General features: G+C 40.7%; 1 protein-coding gene and 1 non-coding gene across 3 annotated transcripts in view; both read right to left on the bottom strand.

Moving 5' to 3' along the window:
* Zzef1 (zinc finger ZZ-type and EF-hand domain containing 1) overlaps window positions 1-22929 on the bottom strand; it is a 156363-nt gene that overhangs the window by 34942 nt on the left and 98492 nt on the right. For both annotated transcript variants that reach the window (XM_042699424.1, XM_042699425.1), the window contains exons 30-38: window positions 22731-22895; window positions 16232-16351; window positions 15515-15676; window positions 13253-13382; window positions 10869-11007; window positions 8339-8504; window positions 5992-6254; window positions 3986-4155; window positions 59-203 (exon numbers count right to left, since the gene is read on the bottom strand). In XM_042699424.1, coding sequence (XP_042555358.1) covers window positions 59-203; window positions 3986-4155; window positions 5992-6254; window positions 8339-8504; window positions 10869-11007; window positions 13253-13382; window positions 15515-15676; window positions 16232-16351; window positions 22731-22895 — 1460 coding nt within the window. The remainder of the gene's footprint in view (window positions 1-58; window positions 204-3985; window positions 4156-5991; window positions 6255-8338; window positions 8505-10868; window positions 11008-13252; window positions 13383-15514; window positions 15677-16231; window positions 16352-22730; window positions 22896-22929) is intronic.
* Window positions 10316-10453, bottom strand: LOC122124874. The gene has a single exon (XR_006150677.1). It is a non-coding gene; the product is annotated as a small nucleolar RNA SNORA8 (small nucleolar RNA).

Genomic DNA, 22929 nt, shown 5'->3' with positions numbered 1-22929 from the left:
AACTGACTGGAAATGAGTATGCGAGCATTTTAAGAGATCTGGGCCAAATATTCTTTACCTGGTGGTCCTGGAGGTGTATGAGCATCTGTAGGTACATCTGAAATTTGGATCTGGCATGAGGAATCCTTCATTAATAAGAGACTTGCCTTCTTTCTATGTCTGGAATCCAAAGGTCTGATTTCCTTCTCTACAGCTCTCTTTCCCTAAATATAAGATGGTAAATGTAAAAGAAAATAAAAGTTTTTTTTTTACAATGAAAGTTTATTCCATTTGTAACACAATTTTGCCACATCTTCACAAACCATGAATACTCCAAATTTCATTAGAAAAATGTCAATCAATTCTTCGGATAAATCTGTACTACAATGTAATAGAATCATGTCCCCTCAAACACTCTTTTGAATGTCTGCCTCTCTGTCACAGTCTGCAGTTACATAAGCAAGGCGCACTTATAAATACATTTAACTTTTAGAAGTTTTAAAAAGTTCTTCCCTGAGAAAATAAAGAAAAAATTGTCAATTCTCCTCTAGTACACTATCGTGACCATCACTGATGTTTTCTTTTTTCAGAGAAAATAAACATTTCATTTAAAAAGTGTACATATATTATCTTTATTGTTATTATGAAGTTAATAAATCAGATCTAAAGCTTGGATGCAGATTATTTTGTTGATATAGAAATGACATTCTAAGGCTCTGTGACAGGGTTGAAGACTGTCTCTTTCCACTTTAGTTTGCTATAGAAGTTGCCTTTGTTAATATGGAATGCTTCAGGGGCTGGGAAGGTGGCTCAGTGGTAGAGTGCTTGCTTTGCATGCATGAGGCCCTCAGTTCGACTCCTCAGCACCACATAAGCAGAAAAAGCTGGAAGTGGCACTGTGACTAATGGTAGAACACTAGTCTTGAACTGAAGAGCTCAGGGACAGTACCCAGGCCTAGAATTCAGGCCCCATCACACACACACACACACACACACACACACACACACACACACGCACGCACGCACGCACGCACGCACGCACGGAAGGCTTCATAAATTTATTTAACAATAAACAAGTTTAATAATAAATAAATTTAACCAGATATCACTTGAGCACACAAAACCAGATAATATTCCCAAATCACAAATGCATACGTTCTTTTTAGTACTCTTCCCATCAACAGCTAACATACCTTCCTTTCTGGATACCATTACCTGGACATCAGCCCTACCTTCCTGTACATTCCCTACCATCTGTGGCACTCTGTAAAGATAGTAGAATTCCAAACTTCTGGTGAATAACTTTTATCTTAATCTTTTTTCCTGTTGTCACAGGACTACAAAGGGCTACTGCAGTTCTCTCTGCAGTACTCTAAGGCCTCATTATTGGTCTGAGTCTGAGGCTGTTGTAAGCAGGGTCCTCTGCCTAAGGTTGGTTTCTCAGTTATTTAGAAAGTTTCCAAGTCAATAGGATAGACAGAGTAGATTTTTTTTTTTTTGGTCGGTTGTGGGGCTTGAACTCTGGGCCTGCGTGCGTGCTGTCCCTTAGCTCTTCAGCTCTAGGCAAATACTCTACCTCGTGAGCCAATAGCGCCACTTCCGGTTTTCTGAGTGGTTTATTGGATAAGTGTCTCAAAGACTTTTCCTGCCTGAGCTGGTTTTGAACCATGATCCTCAGATCTCAGCCTCCTGAGTAGCTAGGATTATAGGCATGAGCCACGGGAGCTCAGCTCAGAGTAGATATTCTTAACAGGCTCTAAGATTGGCTAGAAGCATGTCAGAGTTAAAAAACAAGTCTTGTGCATGCCTAGAATCCCAACATTTGGAAGGCTAAGGCAAATCCTGAGTTCAAGGCCAGCCTGGACTACTACACAGCAAGAACCTGCCTCAAAATCAAACAACAAACACAAGTGATTTGTTCTTAGGATTTCAAAGCAGTGTGATTCTTAGGACCATTACAGTGGTAAATCTTAGGTTCTGTTATAGAAATAGTAAGGGAAAATATGGTTTTGCTAAAAGATTTTAAGGTCGGACATTCTGGGTATGTCTAGCTGCTAGTGGAAAGGATTTCAAAAAAGGGCTAGCTCGAGAACAATAATGCTCAGGGACCTCCTTTAAAAAAAAAATCAAAAAGAAAAAAAAAAAGACAACCCCCCGCCCCCCCTCAAAAAAAAAAACACACCTCATTTTAAACACCAGGCAGGGAAAGCCTAAGATTAACCTGAAATGTCTTGCTACAACAGAAATCAAGGAAGTGTTCATATAATGGTGACATGTCAAAGGGATACAAAAACCAGCTAGAAGGAGTTGCTACTAGCCAAATATAGGGCACTTTGAGCATGCATAAAGATAAATAAGAAAATGAGAGAAGTGGCACTGTGGCTCAAGTGGTAGAGCACTCGCCTTGAGCTGAAGAGCGCACAGACAGCGCCCAAGCTCAGAGTTCAAGCCCCACGACCGACAAAAAAAAAAAAAGAGGAGATTTAATTCACTGAATAAAAATAGAATCACTGAGCCTATTCTGATATAAAAAAATGAACTGATATAGATAAATAAACTGACAGTTCTGAGATATACATGTTTCCAGAGGCATATTTCAGGGATGTTGACTTCATCTGTTTCTCCTAAATACATTCTCTTCCCCATCATAAGGGAAGTTAAAGGGCTTCCTGGTGCAGGGGTGTGTGGGCCTCCAGTATGATAGCTTAGAGAAAGGCTGAAAGATTACATGCTGTCTTTTGCTGGCTCCATGGTGGCATGAAGCTAATTTTCACACTTCTGCCTGGCACTTTTTCTTGTCTTCTATATAACAATGGGATCCCTGTGAGCTATCACTAGTACCTGAAGAATCCTTACACTAGGGCCCTGATAAAGCAGGGGATGGAGACATCCATGGCTCCTGCAGCAAAGGCAGAGACATGAATAGCATGGCTTCAAACTTTGGAAACAGCATCATATCACAGAAGCAATCTATGTTCTTCTAGCAAAAAAAGGTTTGTCCTTTTCTGTTTATTTTTATTTTATATCTATAAAACAATCTTTAAGGGGCTGGAGTGCTTTAAGTGGTAGAGTGCTTGCCTCACATGTATGAGGCCCTGGGTTCCATTCTTCAGCACCACATAAGCAGAAAAAGCCTGAAGTGGTGCTGTGGCTCAAGTGGTAGAGTGCTAGCCTTGAGCTGAAGAGCTGAGGGACAGTACCCAGGTCCAGAGTTCAGGCCCCATGACCAACAAAAAACAAAACAAAAACAAAAACAATCTTTAAAAGTCACTATTATAGGTTAAGCCTGTACCCATATATAAACTATGATGTTTAATTTTTAAACCATAAGCTTCTGGTATTACCTAGTTGTTGACTGAATTATAAACATAAATCCATGTATATATTGCTCATCAAGGGCTAGAACTAACTTCTCTAATGGCATACTCTTATTCAGTTCTTATAAAAACCACCAGATAATGGGAGTAGTTAACACTGGCAAAGAATTCACTATGTTTACATGGCCTAATCACTTGATATGTATTATCTTAAAGTGTGGAAAGTATGTAACTCCTTACAAAAACCCTTTGTTACAGGTTTTGTTATTATCACCCCCATTTTGCAGATAAGAAAAATGGAGGCAAGGAGACCATAGGAATACACTTGAGGTCTGACAAAGCAGACCTCTAAACCCCATGCCTGAAACCTGGTGGAGGGTATGAGCCCTTAATCTCTCTGCTATGGAGCCTATTGTGAATGGCTTCCCAAGCCTATTGATCCTGCATAGTAAAGACATGCTATCTAGGGGCTGCGAGTATAGCCTAGTGGCAGAGTGCTTGCCTAACATGCATGAAGCCCTGGGTTCAATTCCTCAGTACCACATAAACAGAAAAAGCCAGAAGAGGTGCTGTGGCTCAAGTGTTAGAGTGTTAGCCTTGAACAAAAAGAAGCTTAGGGACAGTGCCCAGGCCCTGAATTCAAGAGCCAGGACTGGCAAAAAAAAAAAAAAGAAAGAAATGATATTTACATTGCACTGCACTAATGAGCCTGTCTCTGACAGCTGCTGAGTGGGATGGACAGTTTTCTTCTCTAGCTGCTCCTCTGATGTCGGCGTTGACACTGTGATTGGCAAAGCCTGGTGTTCTGGAGTAGAGTCACCATCTGGCAGTATACCAAGAAGAGCTAGAGTTTTAAGACCTACAATGGAAGAGAATGATTAAAGTTTATATCTCTAGAATGCAGAAAGAAAATTATATCATATATATGATATGATATATACACACATATAAATACCATGGAATATTACACAATCATAACAAAAAGTGAAATAATGTAATTTACAGGATAATGGATGTAAATGGAGAACATCAAACTGAGCAAGATAAGACAAGCTCAAAAAACAAGTATATGTTTTCACTTATATGTGGAAGCTAGACCTAAAAGATACACATTTTCATGGACATGTACATACTTATATATCTAGTTATATAACTATGCACAAAGATAAACACAAAACATGAATCTAAATAACAAGATTACTTAGGGATAGAAAGGGGGAAAGAAAAAAAGGAAAGCAGAGTGTGAATAGTTTTGAAATACATTTTGAAAGGGGATGAAAATGCTTGAAAAAGATTTCAACTACTAAAATAGAACAAGGAAATCTGTTCTAATTGTTTCAGAAAAAGGGAAAGAGCAAATGATAAAGGGATGAGATTGACTGGAACACACTGTAAATGTGTGGAAAGGTTACAATGAAATACTCTTCTGGATAATATAAGCTAATAAAAATGCTAAAAAAGTTAGCTGCAATAAGCGCCATAAATCACTATGCCATATACAGAGATGGCAAAGGGCTACATTAACCATAGCCAGAAGTGTTCAGTAGTAACATCCCTTGTCATCTATATCCATTCAGTTATTGCTATGGATGATAAAAACCAAACAGAAAAGGGTACCTGAACTTTACTAAAAACAGAGCACAAAAGACACCTAAAAGAAAGCCAACATTGGTGACTCATGCCTATAATCCCAGCTAGTCAGGAGTCTTTGATCTGAGAGTTATGATTCAAAGCAAGCCCAGTTAAGAGTCTATGAGCCTCTTATTTCTAATTAGCCACTAAAAAAGCCAGGAGTGGAATTATGGCTCAGGTAGTAGAGTGCTCACCTTGAGCACCTAAGGCCCTGAATTCAAGCCACAGGACTGGTAAAACAAAACAAAATCAAACCACATAGACTATTTGGAAACTATAAACAATGTACTTCTATGGTAGCATCACACACTAGCATTCTAAATACCACTGGCAGACAGATATTTTTTTTAAAAAAATCACTCTGATGTACTAATATCCACCTGCTATTAAGGTCTGATTCCCTAATGTTAACTAAAATGACAGTACATTACTTAAGAGAAATGTCTCAGAAGTTTAGTTTTGAAACTATTTTTTTCCGTAGCACCTTCAGTGAAACAAAATCACTTAGTTTTTGTAAAAACTATTTTTCTTTTCCTTCTCTTACTATTTTTTATTAAGTAGCTATACACAGGGGTTTCAACCTGTTTTCTTTTGGTCCTGTGTCAAAAGAAAACATCAGACTGGCATTGAACATGTGATTCTCTTGCCTCTCAGCCTCTGGGATGTTGGGATTACAGATGTGCAACACCAAAGCCTGCCAAATTACTTTATAGATAGCTCTTATCCGGCATATGGAAATAGATTTGCCCTCTAGGTTAACAATATATATCTGGCTTTCCTAAGCAAAGTTACGAACATTCAACTACTAAATATTCTACCCACAGACTTCAAGAACTCTACTTATTATTTTTGTAACAGCATGTAAACATTTTAAGAAACTAAATGTTACTTTATACCAATAGTTCTCTCAACTGAGCTTGAGACTTAAATTCCAGGCTGGGGTGAATCCCTCTTGTAGGCCACAAGACTCTGCTGCTTCTGAGCCTAGCATCGTCTTTCACTGATGCCTGGGCTTTGCCTCCACCACTAGCTGGGGTGTGGTCTGTGCATGAGGAACAGTCACCTTTGCCCTGGTGAGCCTTCATCAGACAGTCCCCGACCAGCTGCATGCACTGGCTCCGAAGGATGGCGGCACTGCTGCGGGCCTGAGGACCCAGTTTCTCCCCATCCATGTCCTCTGTGCTGGTCACATGGGCACTATAGAGAGCCAAGGCAGCAAAGAGCAGCCAGGAGTAGTTGTGGATATATGGCTGGATGAGCCTCTGGCGGTCACTGATCCGGATGGTCACCATGGGGTGGGCTGTGATGCTATGGGTAGGCAAATGGCTGCAAAGGCAAGACATTATTATGCATTTGTGACTCCAAACAGGAGCCCAGGCTTGGCTGTGACTGAACATTAATACCTCTAGATTATTGGTATTGAAATTTTAAGGGGAGATACAGGCTTGCACCTCAGAAAAAAAGAACCAAGACTATCATACAATTTCTGGATTTTACAACCCCCTAAAAAACTGCCTGTGGAAATCAGGCTAAGTAAAAACTCCTTATTGTGAATTTTGCAGATGTGGAAATAGTGTTTTGGTAATATGAGATAATGCTCATAACTTAGAGGTAAATATAAAGTACATAGCAAAAAATGATGTAAGATATTCAATTTGTTTAAAATCCTTTAACAAGCTGGGTGTAGCAGCACAAGCTTGTAATCCCAGCACATGGGAGACTAGGGTGAAAGGATTATGTTCTTGGAAGGCTCAAGCGGAGGATTGTGAGTTCAAGGTTGGACTGGGCAACATTATGAGAACTTCTCTTAAAAAAACAAAGCAAAACAAAAAAACTTTATGGGGGAAAAAGACTCAAACTTAAGAACATATAACAAAATCTCCCTAATTGCTGAATCTGGGTAGTGGGTATATAAAGGTTCACTACAGTGAACTAGTCTCTCTAGTTTTGGCTAGGTTTAAATTTTTTTTAATAACAAAAACTTTCTTTAATAAAGGGAGGGCTTAGTGTATAACTAAGTGGTAGAATACATGTGTAGCATGTGAGGTCCTGGGTTTGATTCTCATCACTGGGGAAAAAAAAGAAATCACAGAGCTTATTTTTTTTTTAATAAAAAAAATTTTTTTGCAATATTTGGTATTTGAACCCAGGGCTTCATGCTTGCTGAACTCTTCCATTTGAGTCATATCCCCAGATCTCTTTAGTTTTTCTCACATCTTTTGCTGGAGGTGGGCCTCATACTATGATCTTCCTACCTAAGCCTCTTACATAACTGTGATCACAGATGTGTACCATGATACCTAGCTTATTGTTGGAGATGGAATCTCATTAGCTTTTTGCCCGAGTTAGCCTCAAATCATGATCCTCTTGATCTGTCTCCTGAGTAAATGGGACTATAGACCTCATGTGACCATGAGTGGCCTAATACTAAAGTTCGTATTATTTGTTGGTTCTTGCCTCTTGAAAACAAGGACTTTCTTTTTGGTTCACTGTTCTATCTTCTAGCTCCTTGTCCCAAGCCTGGTATACAGAAGATATTAGATGAATAGTTGTATGAATGAATGATTCAGGATTTGTATTGCAGGAGTCAATGTCCCTGGCTATTCTCTAATTTGTGAGACTCTGGTCTGAGGCCTGCTTCCCCCAAATTCCAGGCTTCTGGAAGAAGTATGGGGCAGCTTCGATCATATTTGCATGTTAAACACAATTTCCCACTAGCAACTGTGCAGTTGGGGTACGTGGATTATAGGAGACCTCAGAAAAAGTGAACTGACAGTGGAGGCCAGAACTTGGCTTTTTAAAAACATCTAGTGCATGTGCGTGCGTGCGTGTGTGTGCACATATGTGTGCTGGTCATGGGGTTTGAATTCAGGGCCTGGGCTTGCTTTCTTTTCTTTTCCTTCCTTGCTTCCTTCCTTCCTTTCTTTTCTTTTGCCATGGGGCTTGAACTATGGGCCTGGGGCACTGTCTCTGAGCTCCTTTTGCTCAAGGCTACCTAGCCCTCTATCACTTGAGCCACAGCACCACTTCTGGCTTTTTCTTGAGTAACTGAGGTAAGAGTCTCATGGACTTTCCTGCCTGGGCTGGCTTTGAACCATGATCTTCAGATCTCATCCTCCTTCAGTAGCTAGGATTGTAGTTGTGAGCCACCAGCACCCGGCATAGGCCTGGGCTTTTTTGCTCAAAGCACGTACTCTACCACTTGAGCCATAGTTCTAGTTTTTTTTGGAATTAAGAGTCTCATGGACTTTCCTGCCAGGTCTGGCTTCTAACCATGATCCTCAGATCTCAGCCTCCAGAGTAGTTAGGATTACAGGCATGAGCCACTGGAGCCTAAACAGCAGGCTTCTTATTAAGCAAAGATATACATCAAGAAGATGTGAAGTGTGTACAAGTCATCTGAGACATACCCATAGGAATATTTCTTTGCTGCATAGCATCCATAACAAAGATCAAAGTCATCACAGACATTGCAGTTCATTCTTCGGCCTATGATCAAACCCTGGCAGTGGTCACAGGTAAACTCCATGTTGACCATTTCATGGTCATCTCCATGGCCTTCAGGCTTCACTCCACCTAGACAGAAAAGAGCAGTGTGAAGTGGATAGAACAGAGTGCTTGGAGAAGGGCCAAAAAAACCAATCCAAGCACTACAGCTGCTCCCCATCTATTGTTCAGGAGGGAAGAGTCCACACACATCTTCTGGAGACCAGTTAGCTCTGTCCTGATAACTGAGTGCACAAATGATATTTTCACGAAATGATAACCCCTCTGTATAACAACTTACTAATAACAATAAAATTATTTAAAAAATTATATTCTCAGTACAGAGCTGCTGGACAATGGCATACTGCAAAAATCAATTCCTAGCATGATTGCTGTTTGGCAGACACAAGCCCACAGGTAGATTTGTGAGATTTCTCCCATGACCCTCTTTTGACAAGAGTTAAGCATCTGTTGGTGCCTCTGCTAGCAAGCACTGCAGAATGATCAGAAGACAATGTGACCAGTGAATTAAAGGCACGAGACAGGCTGCTCTTGCCTATTCCTTACTCCATGGCATCTCCAACCTGATTTGAACTTTGCTTTATACGTCATATTTTATCACCTCTGTTCTCACTACCACGAACCTGGTCCTAACTCCAATGCCTTTGTGATTATAGAGACCGATTTCCTAAGTGAGACTGACACAGATATGCTTTCCTCCTTGAGACCTTGTTAATGACTCCCCCATTTTCTGCAGACTTCAAATGACTAAACCTAGCATCTTAGGGTCTCATAACTTGAGCTCTGCCTGTCTTAATCCATCACTTAGTTGGACAGTCACTCAAGTGTGTCTATCTAAATTCCTTCTAGATGCTCACCTCTGTCCTTGGGCTTGTTCTACCTTCTGTAGCATTTAGTTCATAACACCTGACTGTAACTTTCTTCAAAAACCAGTTTTTATCCCATCTCCTCCACGATAGGAATATTATAGAAGTGCTGCTATACTACCAAATTTTTCTAGAAAAAGTCTGCACTATTTATTTATTACTCAACACATCACTCTTATACTAACAGTACTTCAGGGCAGGGGCTGTATCTTTTACTATAGGGCCAACAGACAAGAAGCCCCAGTGTTCACCATGGTCAGTGTACTTTTTTCAGTACATGCAAGTCAAATGTACTAAAGAATTTTTGAAGTTTACATATATACACATATACATACATATATGTGTGTATGTATTTTTTTATTTGAAGTCAATAAATTTTTATTTAATCATTTTTACATGCTGTGACTCCTTCACTGCCCATCAAACTGAAGCTCAACATTTCTCTTGAAATCTAAGGCAGCCCTTTTGGAAGCAAACAATTCAAGCCAGCAGTACCACTGCTCAGGAGGCCAAAATCTAGTCGCTATGTTCAAATGACCAACAAAAAGCTGAAACTCTGATCAGCCCTGCCACAAATCTTTTATTAGGGCTTCTTTTAGCGCTATTACAGAATTACTGATGACACATCTAAAATCTTTGAAATGTCATTCTGCAAGCAAATTTTGAGATCACTTTTTAAGTCCAACAGCTTGATTCAACTGCTGACTGCCCACCTAGAGAAAGAAAAGCATTTGCTGAGAAGATCATTTATTCTAGGTATTATCAATATGAATCATCAAACTGTATATATTGGATCAATAGAAATACCAGGTTTAGAGCTTTACAACGTTGGTGCGGGGGGGGGGGGGGGGGGAAGGAGAAGGATTGGGATTGGGGGGGAGGGGGGAGGCTGGGAAGGGATGTGAAGGGTAAACCAAAGGAGGAGGCTGCAATGCTTGGTAAGAAATGTACGCATTATCCTGCCCATGTAATTGTAACCCCTCTGTACAGTATGTTCACAAATAAAATTTAAAAAAAAAAAAAAAAAGAAATACCAGGTTTACCATGGACAAAGCCAAGAAAACCAACGATGCCAGATATTGAATTTCTATTGCACTGTCCTTTGAACACATCAGCAGGAAGTATTGCTGAATGCAGATACCATACAGTGGTGTGTGTGTGTGTGTGTGTGTGTGTGTGTGTGTGTGTGTGTGTGTGTGTGTGTGTGTGTGTGTGTGTGTGTGTGTGTGTGTGTGTGTGTGTGTGTGTGTGTGTGTGTGTGTGTGTGTGTGTGTGTGTGTGTGTGTGTGTGTAAAGTGGGGTTTTGAACTATGGGCCTGGGCACTCTCCCTGAGCCTCTCTGTGCTCAAAGCTAGCCTTTTACCACTTGAGCCACAGCACCACTTCCAGCTTTTTCTGTTTATGTGGTACTGAGGAATCGAACCCAGGGCTTCATGCATGAGAGGCAAGCACTCTATCCTTAAGCCACATTCCCAGCCCCAATGAGAAGTTTTTAAATGGCAAGATCACATAAGATAAAAACAATTATTACTATTGAGTATGGCATACTCAAGTCTATGAAGTTTACCTAGGAAGCAAGTTTTGCAGAGATCCATGTCACTGCATTGAAGACACCGGTAGCGGTGCCAGGGAGCAATCTCATCACATCCATCACAAGAGATGTCCACATTTAGCAGGTCACAGTAACGAGCAATGAACATGTGCATCTGTAAGTTGAAATGAACATGATTAAACAAGTTTCTCATGTGGTACATTAATTCACTTAAGAGATACTTAAGTTTTCTAGGCACATCGGATGCTCTGGCTTACACCTACAACTTCAGATACTGAGATGGTGAGGATTGGAAGGATCACAATTCAAGGCCAGACAAAAAGTTAGCAAGATATCATCTCAACAAAACAGCTGGGTTTGGTGGTGGCACCTGTCATCCCAGGTACTCAGGAGTCTTAGGTAGGTAGATTATAGCCCAGGCTGGTCTGGGCCTCCTCCCTTGTCTCTCCTTCCCCTGTCCCCTCCCCCCCAAAGCAAGACTGCTTGAAAAATAACTGAAATAGAAAAGGCTGAAAAAAAAAAATCTAGGTACACTCTACTAGGTGATAGTAGCTAAGATTTGTAGCCAAACAAATTAAGTGTCTATCTGAGAATTCCCTCAAAAAAAAGCAAATTGTGAACATAGTGTTATAAGTGCTTTGGTAGGCAAATTTAGGGAACTTAGCAGTACAAGATGCTATCCATAGTATTGGAAAGGTTGAGAAAAGTTTTTCCCTCAACTAAGACCAAGGGACAAATAGATTGTGTGTGGGTAAATGTGACAGGTATATCAGATAGAAGGAGTAGCACAGCTCTGACAGAAAGGCAACAAACAAGGGTTTATGGTGTCATGTAGTAAGTAGAATTCAGTCCAGAGTGGAAATAATCAGATGTAGTTAGAAAGGCTAAGCCAGTGAGGTGTCAAACACTATTCTAAGGAATTACTAATTTTTTGGTTGGTTGTGGGGTTTGAACTCTGGGCCTGGGCACTGTCCCTCAGCATTTTAGCTCAAGGCTAGTGCTCTACCATTTGAGCCACAGCGCCACTTCTGCCTTTTTCTGTTTGTGTGATGTTGAGGAATCAAACCCATAGCCTCATGCAGGCGAGGCAAGCACTCAACCACTGAGCCACGTTCCTAGCCCCAGAAATTACTAATTTTTTAAACCGAAGAGTAAGAGGAGTAGATTTAGTGTTCTCAAGGTTCCTGGCTGAGAAGAGACTGAAAGGAACAAGACAGGAGTTAGGGAGACTAACGGTGACAATGTTGGCTCTAAGGGTGGAATTGCATGCAGGTGGGACAGAGCTGACTTAAGAGGTACTAAGGAGGCAGGATGGGTAGTGCTGGTGACTGATTAACTTGGTATGGGGGTAAAACACAAGCAAGAACAGAATTTAAATGTTTGGTTTGGGTACTTGGTTGGACAATGGCAGTGCATACAGTCACAGAAATACTGCAAGAACACTCCTTCCTGATACTTAAAAATGAACCAAGTATCGTGCCATATGCCTAAGCTTGGGTTTCATAATGAGATTCTATCTCAACTTTCTCATACTCCCCCTTCCTAGAAAACAAAGAAAAAAATGAACAAAATCCAGAAATAAATCCTTCCTGTGAAAACAGTAAAAGCAGTGTTTCATGATCAAGCAATTGTTACCTAAATGCACTTAGAGACTACAATACATTCTTTCGAGTCTATAAATAAGAATGGAAAATATGTAGAAGAAATCTCCCATGATACCTGAGCACTATAAAATGGTTTCTAATCAGATACTAATAAGGCTCAGCTGGTATGCTCTAACCAAGCACCACAGAAGTGCTATATAAACAAACAAAAAATATATATAAAGTATATGTGAAGGTGGCATACAGTAGGTATTCAATACAGAGAAAAATGAATGGCTATGAGGCAGCAGATGTCTGACACTTATGCTAGTGACAGATATAATACCTCATGTAAGATGACAGGCAGCTGCCTGAGCCCAGTGCTTTTTCTCATCTGAATCATCTAACTTTGATTTAGTATGCTTAGTGTAGGCTTCTAACCGGAATGTGGCTTCTGTAGTACTCATCTACAGGAATAGAATAGTCTGCCCAAAGGATACTAAGCGTTCAAGCCATTCAGCAATTGCATATGCTTAAGTCTTTTACACATTACTATTTGTGTGTAACCTGCACAAAGGGGACTGTTAGTATACATCAGCCTTGTAAGCCACTCTTCTGCAAGTCCAGCTCTATGGAGGGAGCCACTCTGATGGGTCATATCAAGATGTAGAGCTCCTCAGGTTAATCTCAGAAATGCGATCCTTAATGTCCCCTCCAGGAGCTCTCTCTGAGACAGCATGCTGGCACACTCCAGGCATATTCTCCTTTCCAAACTCCTTGCAAGCCACCCAGATTACTCTAGTTGAGAGGTCTTACTTTCCTCTGCTTCTCTGGATCCTCCTGGGCTATTTTTTCATACCAGGCCTCAAACATGCCATCCTGACACTCATCCATCCATTCTGAATTCTGCTTGGCATCAGCAAGCTCATCCTCTTCACTCCACTGGCTGAAAAGACATAACAAGAGAAAAGCATGCCTCTCCTGGTACTCAAGGAAAGTGCTAGTTAGTGGACCTTGTGTTCCACAAGTCTAACAGATTGAGTATTTTTAGTTACTTTTTATTTTTCTAAATAAGAAAATGTACTATATTTCATAACTTTTAACAACTTAAAAGCAAATATTTCATGTCTAAAGGACAGCTAACCATTTTATAAATCATCCAATTAATTTTATTAGCATACATTAGATGTACAAGGGGGGTTTCATTGTGACATTTCCCACATGCATATAGTGTATCCTGATCTTCTTTACCACCTCCATTTCTCTCCATCATCCCATTCCCTACCTCTTAAAAACATTCCATCAGACTTTATCATTCTGTCTTTATTCACTGCCCTTCAAGCCCTCCCCACTCCTACTTATTTGCCTTCCTTCTCAATAGAGACTGTAGATTGAACTTCTGAAGGAAAAAGGCCAATTGCTTTTTAAAATACAGGATTTAGTTAGCTGTTTGATGGCTGTACACCAATAAAAGAGGGAGAAATCTTTTCCAGAGCACACTACACTGGGTGGGATAAACCTACTATGTGCCATGTAGTAGGGTCAAATACAATGATTTAAAAAAGTTTTGGTGGGGATGCTCAGAACATTGTAATGGAATCAGCTTGACAGTGAGAAGATCCCGAGACTTCATATTTACCACGACCAGCTATACGACTTGTCCAGAAGTTCTATACTGCTGGATTCAATCATCAGATCAAAAACATTCAAAAACAACTGTATCTATATTGAACATGTGCAGATTTTCTTGTCATCATTCCCTAAATAATAAAGTATAACAGTAACCTAGAGATGATTTAAAATATACAGGATTTAAAGTATGTGTAGATTACATTCAAATATTAATATGTAAGGGACTTGAGTATCTTCAGGCTTTAGTATCTGTGAAAGTGCCTGGAACCAAGCACCCAAGGCACAACTATACTTGGATTTGGCCCTGTTCCCTCATTTCAAATAAAAGGTTCATATAGGTTCATATAAGCTCCTCTTAGATGTGAAATTATAAATTTCCACAATTTATGCTTAGTGTGTTTTAGCAACCAAAATCCCAAACACAAAAATATTTACTTAATAGCAAATGCAAAATATTTTTCAACAACTGGTCTGGGAAGGTGGCTCAGTGGTAGAATGCTTGCCTTCCATGCATGAGGCCCTGGATTTGATTCCTCAGCACCACATAAGCAGAAAAAGCTGGAAGTGGTGCTGTGGCTCAAGTGGTAGAGTGCTTAGCCTTGAGCTGAAGAGCTCAGGGACAGTGCCCAGGCACAGAGTTCAGGCCCATGACTGACAGAAAAAAAAAAATTCCAACAAAAAAATACACACTCATTCATGTATTCCAACAAAATGAATTTTGTCTACTCTTCTTAGCTCTGGGCTAGTGCTATGAGGAATGGTGTGAACATTCTGTCCCACTAGAGGACTACATCATGCAGGTGCAGACAAGAATTGAAATGATGGGCAAACTGACCAGCATGGTGATGGCTGCTCAATGTTGCATCCTTTCTCTGACATCAGTGCCCTCTGACATCAGGGCAAGGGCTGAAGGCAGTTAATAAGGAGACAGCTTTAATTTTAAACACATTCCCATTGCACAATGGAATGAGAAAAAAAAAAACTTCTTATAATCCAAGTCCTTATAATGTAGATTACAGTAGCTAACACCACATAGAGGTATAACAAAAATATAGAAAAGGGTTCTCTCAATTAACAAGGTATAGTAGGATCTCCAAAAATACAGAGGAGCTCTCTGAGTTCAGAGCACCATTGCTAACAACTTACATAGCACCACTACATGCCAGACACCATTTTAAACACTCAGAAATATAACTCACGCATTCTTGATGACAAGCCTTGGGTGCAGGTACCATTATTATCTCAGCTCTAAAGAAGAGGCAACTAAGGTACAAAGCAATTGGGTAACATGTTAACAGTCACCCAGTTTTTGAGTGGCAAAGCCAAGATGTATCACTCATACCCTAATCCAACTCCAGAGTCTATGCCCTCACCCCCATTGTGTCAATGATTCCTGTCTTTCATCTCCTACTCCAGGAACTTCAGAGTGTAGGGTTGTTTTCTTACCTGATCATACTGTCGTGGACACTGATATTTTCTTGTGACATTTTCATTAGGAGATCTGGTAACTGAATATCAACAAAGAAGGCAAGATCACAAGGTTCCCAGCCCATATCCAAAAGATGAAGTAAGGCTGTCTGAATGCACGATAAGGCAGGCAGCAGGGATCTAAAGAGGCCACACAAATGACAGTTATCAAAGCTGCCCATTACCAAAAGACAACAGGGTCACTGCAAGGTGGCCAACAGTTTGTAATGGGAAAGCACAAAATCTCTTATCTCGTACAAATATCCTACAAAGCTTAAGCAAAAGAACTGTGAAATAACCAGGCTGTGCTCTACCAATTGAGCCACAGCACCGCTTCTAATTTTCTGGTGGTTTATTGGAGATAAGTCTCACAGATTTTCTTGCTTGGGCTGGTTTTGAACTGCGAACTGCGATCCTTAGATCTTAGCCTCCTGAGTAGCTAGGATTATAGGCATGAACAATCAGTGCCTGGCACATTATAAATTCTTAGGTACATTTAGACCTATCCCTGATGAACTCATGAGATGGAAAAAAAATTAAGAGGAATCATACTAATAAGGCAACATTAGTGATTAGCTTAGAGAGTAGAGGGCAATTTTATTCTTTGTGTTTTTCAGTATTTTTAGCACAGAACATGAATTCCATTTATAATCAGAAAAAATCTTTTCTCTAGAAATTTACAAAGTAATCCAGTACCTGTCATTTATGCTATTAAATCCTTTAATTGCTTTGACCAAAAAGAGAACAAGTTGATAGTAAGTGTCTCGAATTTCTTTGTGTAGGTCAGCACCACAACCTTCCAGGTGTCCAAAATAACTAGAAATAGAGAAAATCATCAACTTAATTGCTAGGACAACTTTAACTAAATAATCCTGTTCCTTACATGAAAGACTGAAGAAACAGCAAGCTAAACAAAGTTGCACATAAACTTAAGGGAAAACAAGTACAATGACTTTAGATGGTGAACAAACCAACTGGTAGGTCCAATGGGTGAGCCAAAAGAGATGTTCAGGAAAAGTAGGGAGATGAGAACTATTCATCTTTCTTAGTTACATAGCCCCACTACATACTACTTGAGGGCCAGATACTGGGTGACTTATTTTTCACAAATTGCTTCATTTAGCCTCTGCACCCGCCATTCTGTCTCCCTTCACTGCCTTCAGTAATAAACTCACTGGATTTTCTACTTGGATCAGTAACCTTGGTGACTTGAATATCCATGGGAATCATACCTCTGTTTCTTTTTTTTTTGGGGGGGGGGGGCGGGACTCTGGTTGTGGGGCCTGAACTCTGGGCTTGGGCACTGTCCCTCAGCTCTTCAGCTCAAGGCTAGCGCTCTACCACTTGAGCCATAGCACCACTTCCGGCTTTTTTTATTTTCTGTTTATTTTATATTCTGCTGAGGAATCGAACCCAGGGCCTCATGCATGCAAGTCAAGCACTCTACCACTGAGCCACCTTCCCAGCCCCCTCTGTTTCTTTTTCTTTCAATTCTCTGTTATTTTCACTGCTGAGGATCTTCTCATGTATCCTTTAGTCATCTCAGTTTGATGATCATTTCCTTGGCCTTGTCATCAAGCAATAGCTACTTCATAGCATGCTACTCTGCCTATGGACTCTCATCCCACTCTTTTTTTTTGGGGGTGGGAGGTCCGGTCATGGGGCCTGAACTCTGGGCCTGGGCACTGTCCCTCAGCTCTTCAGCTCAAGGCTAGTGCTCCACCACTTGAGCCATGGCGCCACTTGCGGCTTTTTTCTTTTTGCTTATGTGGTGCTGGAGAATAGAACCCAGGGCCCCAGGCATGCAAGGCATGAGCCACCATCCCAGCCCCCAAACTTTTTTTTTTTTTTTTTTGGTCAGTCGTGGGGCTTGAACTCTGGGCCTGGGCGCTGTCCCTCAGCTCTTCAGCTCAAGGCGAGCGCTCTACTACTTGAGCTACAGCGCCACTTCTGGTTTTCTGGTGATTTTTTTTGTTTTTTTTTTTATTGGAGATAGGAGTCTCACAGTCTCTCCTGCCTGGGCTGGCTTTGAACCGTGATCCTCAGATCTCAGCCTCCTGAGTAGCTAGGATTACAGGCGTGAGCCACCAGCGCCTGGCTTCATCCCACTCTTCTACTAAATATTTCCACACAACTTTTTTATTTAATCCTAATGGACCCCAGCTTATGAGGCCACATCATATTTGTCATCTACTACTCCTACCATGCTTGCTTTCTCTCTGCTCCAATCTCACATTAGAATCCATAGCTTATCACCACCCTCAGACTTGAGCAAACATCAGTTCTATGGCCTCTTTCTATATACATCTTGCCTAAGGAATCTTATACCTGTATCAAAACAGCTGAGTGTTGCTGGAGCAAATACCATATAACCAAGCTGACTATGTCAATTTAAATTCACAGCCACAATTCTTTTTATTTTTATTTTTTGCCAGTCGTGGGGCTTGAACTCAGGACCTGGGCACTGTCACTGAGCTCTTTTGTTCAAGGCTAGTACTCTATACCACTTTGAGCTACAGTACCAATTCCAGGTTTTGAGTGGTTAATTGGTTATAAGAGTCTCAAGCTGGGTCCGAACCATGATCCTCATATCTCAACCTTCTGAGTAGTTAGGATTATAGGTGTGAGCCATCAGAGCCCAGCTCTACAGCCACAATCCTTAGAGAAGCACTTGAACAGGCAGGCAATTAAAAATGGCTTTCTCAATTCTTTTTTTTTTTTTTAACCCCAGAACTGGGGTTTGAACTGAGGGTTTTCCATTTATCAAACAAGTGCTGCTCTACCCTTTGAGCCATGCCCCCAACCCAACTTTCATTACTATCTAAAATGTACTTGTCTCTCCTTAAATGGCCATTATCTTCTTCTCAACCTCTATTTTCACATTTTAACTTGAGGAAAAAAAAAAAGCTGGGGGTAGGATTTATGCCTGTCCCAGCTACTTAGGAAGCATCAATCAAGCAGATCATGATTTGAGGCCAACCAGGGCAAGAAAGTTTGTGAGACTACATCTTCACCAATAAAGCGTAGCCCGGGGAAGAGTGTCTGTCATTTTAGCTACAGGGAGGAGCATAAATGCGAGGACTTTAATCCAGGCCAGCCAGGAAAAAAACATGAGACACTATTTGAAAAATAACTAAAGCAAAAAGGCATTGGTGTATAGCTCAAAAGGTACAGTGTTCATCTACCAAGCATGAGACCTCTGAGTTCAACCACTAAAATAAAAAATTTATATAGAAATTTACTCATTTTTGTACTTAATCTTCTTGCATATGCATTGCATTGTATGAAAAGCTATGTTTCTTCCTTATATTCTAATTCTAAAAGGCCATCCTCTCTAACTGATACAAGTTGCTGCTGCAAACTGTCTTATCAGCTCCTAAATCCAGTTTGCAGCCCTTACTAATTTCTACCAGCATTCAAAAGCACTCCTAAAAAAAAAATCCCTCAGGTTCAGTGTTGGTTATATAGGTCATGTTAGAGCATGTACTTAGTGAGTAAGGCCTTGGGTTCGATAATGCAATATGGAAAAACTAAAGCAAAAACCCTCCTGCTCCATATGCCCTTATAATGTATTTCTCTGCTCCCCTTTTAGGCCAAATTTCTTGAATTAGTTGTAGTATCTCTGTTTTATCATCCCCACTTTTTTAAACCAAGTCCAAGGGGACTTTGACCTCACAGCTCTATTAAGAGGTGCTATATCCAGTGTTTTTATTCTTCCCAACTCTCTCATCGGTACTCAACTGGCCATTTTTGTCTTTTTTTTTTTTTTTTTGGTCATGGGGTTTGAACTCTGGGCCTAGGTGCTGTCCCTCAGCTCTTCAATTCAAGGCTAGCACTCTACCAACTTGAGCCACAGCGACACTTCCGGTTTTCTGGTGTAAGTCTTTCTGGAGATAAGTCTCCCGGACTTTCCTACCTGGGCTGACTCCTATGTAGCTAGGACTACAGGTGTCAGCCAATGACGCCTGGCTGTTTTGTTTTTTTCCTTTTTTGTCTTTTGAGTTACAACCTTCTATTAGATTCTATGATATCCCCTCTCTCACTGAGGTCCTCCATCTATTTCTAGGGCCAGTTCCTCTTGATCACATTAGCTGACTCATCCCTCTGTTTGACTTCTAAATGAGGCCAGCAAGGAAGGCTCAGTCCTGGCCCCTGCTTATCAATTTGCACTCTGTCTAGGTATCATCTATTCTCATGGCTTTTAGTGTGTGTAAGTCCTGGGTCTTAAACTGGTCCTGGATGCTGTCCCAGACCGAGTTTGCTCAAGGCTAGCATTTACCACTTAAGCCACAACTCTACTTCCAGGTTTTTGGTGGTTAACTGGAGGTCTTACATATTTTCCTGACTGAGTTGGCTTCAGTGATCTTCAGATCTCAGCCTCCTGAGTAGTTAAGATTATAGGTGTGAGCCACTGGTGCCTGACTTAAAATGCAGGTTAAACAAATAGATTATATGTTCATGGCAATCATAAGACCTGACTTCTACACTGAGTCCTGAGTTTTTCCCAGAACCTTAGATTCTGATCTATTTTCTTAGTATCTTTACTTGGTGATTCAAGAAGCAGTTCAAACAATATGGTCAAAAATAAAATAGCAGGGTGCCAATGGCTTGTGCCCGGTAATCCTAACTACTCAGGAGTCAGATCTGAGGATCACGGTTTGAAGCCAGCCTGGGTAGAACAGTCCCTGTGAGACTCTTACCTCCAATTAACCACACAAAAACCGAAGTGACACTGTGGCTCAAAGTGGTAGAATGTTAGCCTTGAGCAAAAGAGCTCAGGGCCAGTGACCAGGCCTTGAGTTCAAGCCCTATAACCAACAACAATAAAAATAAAAATACGTAAAACAATTTGTTTCTTCCATACCCTTTCTTTTCCTCAGTAAAGTATATCACTGTCTACCTAGGTGCTCCAGATCCAATCCTAGGAGTTTCTTTTCTTTTTCTTTTTTTGGGGGGGTCCGGTTGTGGGTCCTGAACTCTGGGCCTGGGCACTGTCCCTCAGCTCTTTAGCTCAAGGCTAGTGTTCTACCACTTGAGCCACAGCGCCACTTCCGGCTTTTTTCTTTTTGCTTATGTGGTGCTGAGGAAATCGAACCCAGGGCCTCAGGCATGCAAGGCAAATGCTCTACCACTGAGCCACCTTCCCAGCCTCAAGGAGTTTCTTTTCTTTTCCCATGATTCCTATCTTTTATTCAATCTCTGTCAATAAATTTGGTTTTATTTAATAATTTAAAATTTATCTTTAAATAGTTGTACATAGGGGGTTTCAATTTAACATGTCAATTTATATAAACAGTGCATCTTGACAGTGTCAACCCTTTTGGTCAATCAGTCTTGACTCTTTTACCACCAAAATATATCCTGAATGTTAGTTTCTTTTTTCTATCCATCTTCAGGACTACTCCCTGATCCAAATAATTATCATCAGTTGCCTGCACTACAGTATCACTGCTTTTTCTACTTCCATCCCTGGCACACACAGCCAGGGATATCTCTCACAAATAGTAATGTGTTACTTCTGGGCTCCAAAAATCTCTAGCAGGCTGAGCGCTGATGGCTCATGCCTATAATCCTAGTTACTCAGGAGGCTGAGATCTGAGGATCTCGGTTCATAGCCAGCCCAGGCAGGAAAGTCTATGAGACTCTTATCTCCAATTAAACACCAGAAAACCAGAAGTGGTGCCATGGCTCAAGTGGTAGAGTACTTGCCTTGAGCTGAAGAGCTCTCAGAAACAGTACTCAGGCCCAGAATTCAAGCCCCAAGAGTGACCTCTTATACCATATCCTCTTTCACTCAGTTATACAAGCTTTCTTTCAGCTCTTTGGGCTAGTTCTCCAACCTAGAGCTCTGCATCATTCCTTCTACCTTTGGTGCTGCCTTTGTCATCTCATCTACTCATTCATTTGCTGGTTTATGTACTATTTTCTTGGCTAGCTTTCCTTGATAAGCTCAAACTACATTAAATCACCAGCCACATGACAGTATTACTATCTGATTTTTCATCTTCCATTTTACTTTACCTGATATTTCTTCATTTATTTTATTTTTTGTGCTAGTACTTGGTTTTGAACTCAGGGTTATACACTCTCACTTGGCTTTTATGTTCAAGGCTGGTACTCTACTTGAGCCATATCTCCACTTTCAGTGTTTTGATTGTTGACTGGAGATAAGAATCTCACAGACTTTTCTGCATAGCCTGGTTTTGAACATCAATACTCAAATCTTACCTCCTGAGCCACCAGCATAAGCCACTGATGGCCTGCTAAGTTTTAAAATATTAAATTTTAAAAATGCTCTCTCTTGAGCCAGGCACCAGGCAGGAAAGCCTGTCCAGGCAGGAAAGGGCATGAATCTCCAATTAATCACAAAAAAACCTCCAACAACAACAAACTAATGGAAGTAGAGCTATGGTACAAGTGGTAGAGCACTAGCCTTGAGCAAAAAAGCTCAGGGGCAGTGTCCATGTTCTGAACTTAAGCTCCAGGACCAGCATCCCCTCCCCCTGCCAAAAAAAAGTTCTCTTTTACTCTCCAAGAGAATATAAGCTCAATTAGAATAGGGACTTGGGGGCTGGGAATGTGGCTTAGTGGTAGAGTGCTTGCCTAACAGGCATGAAGCCTTGGGTTTGATTCCTCAGTACCACATAAATGGAAAAAGCTAGAAGTGGCACTGTGGCTCAAGTGGTAGAATGCTAGCCTTGAGTAAAAAAAGCTCAGGGACAGTGCTCAGCCCTGAGTTCAAGCCCCAGTACTGACAAAAGCAAAACAAAAAAATAGGGACTTGGTCTGTCTTGTCCACTACTGAATATATAACACTTTGAACAGTGCCTGGCACAGTAGATACTAAAAAAAAAAAAAAAAAATTATTGAGTGAAGATTAGAACCACCTTGAGAAGCACTTAAATTAACATCATTATTATAAATGAATATCATATTTTAGCTCACATTTTCCAGGAGCCAAATAATAATGTGCCCAGGAGAAATATTAAAATATTATTCTGCCTGGTAAAACACAGCTTAATACACATGTTCATGGTACCTACTAAAAACTATGATCCTTTTTTTCCTTAGGATAACAGAATGAATGTATATTTGTCTTCCACATGGAAATGATAATTATTAATTAGAAAAGATCATTTTTTTTTTTTAAAATACCTCAGCTTATTTTCCTTGCAGATTTGTCCTTTGTACTTACTTGGTAAAATCTTTCTGGCAGGTCAGAAGTTCCAACAGGAAAAGAACATATGGTGGATGAAAGCAATGAGGCTGTCCTAGGGATTCTGTACAGTACTGAATTACCCTCAGGGCTTCCAGGATGCTCTTGGCTTGGGCTTTCTTTAAGGAAAGAACCTTTACAACACTGGAGACAGAACTCAAGTCAGACTATGCAGGAA

The sequence above is a fragment of the Dipodomys spectabilis genome, unplaced genomic scaffold (genome assembly GCF_019054845.1).
Source record: "Dipodomys spectabilis isolate Male_0828 unplaced genomic scaffold, ASM1905484v1 ptg000250l, whole genome shotgun sequence".
In the NCBI taxonomy this organism is placed as follows: Eukaryota; Metazoa; Chordata; class Mammalia; order Rodentia; family Heteromyidae; genus Dipodomys; species Dipodomys spectabilis.
The sequence above is the reverse complement of the archived record's forward strand: the minus strand, read 5'-3'. Positions and strand labels throughout refer to the sequence as shown.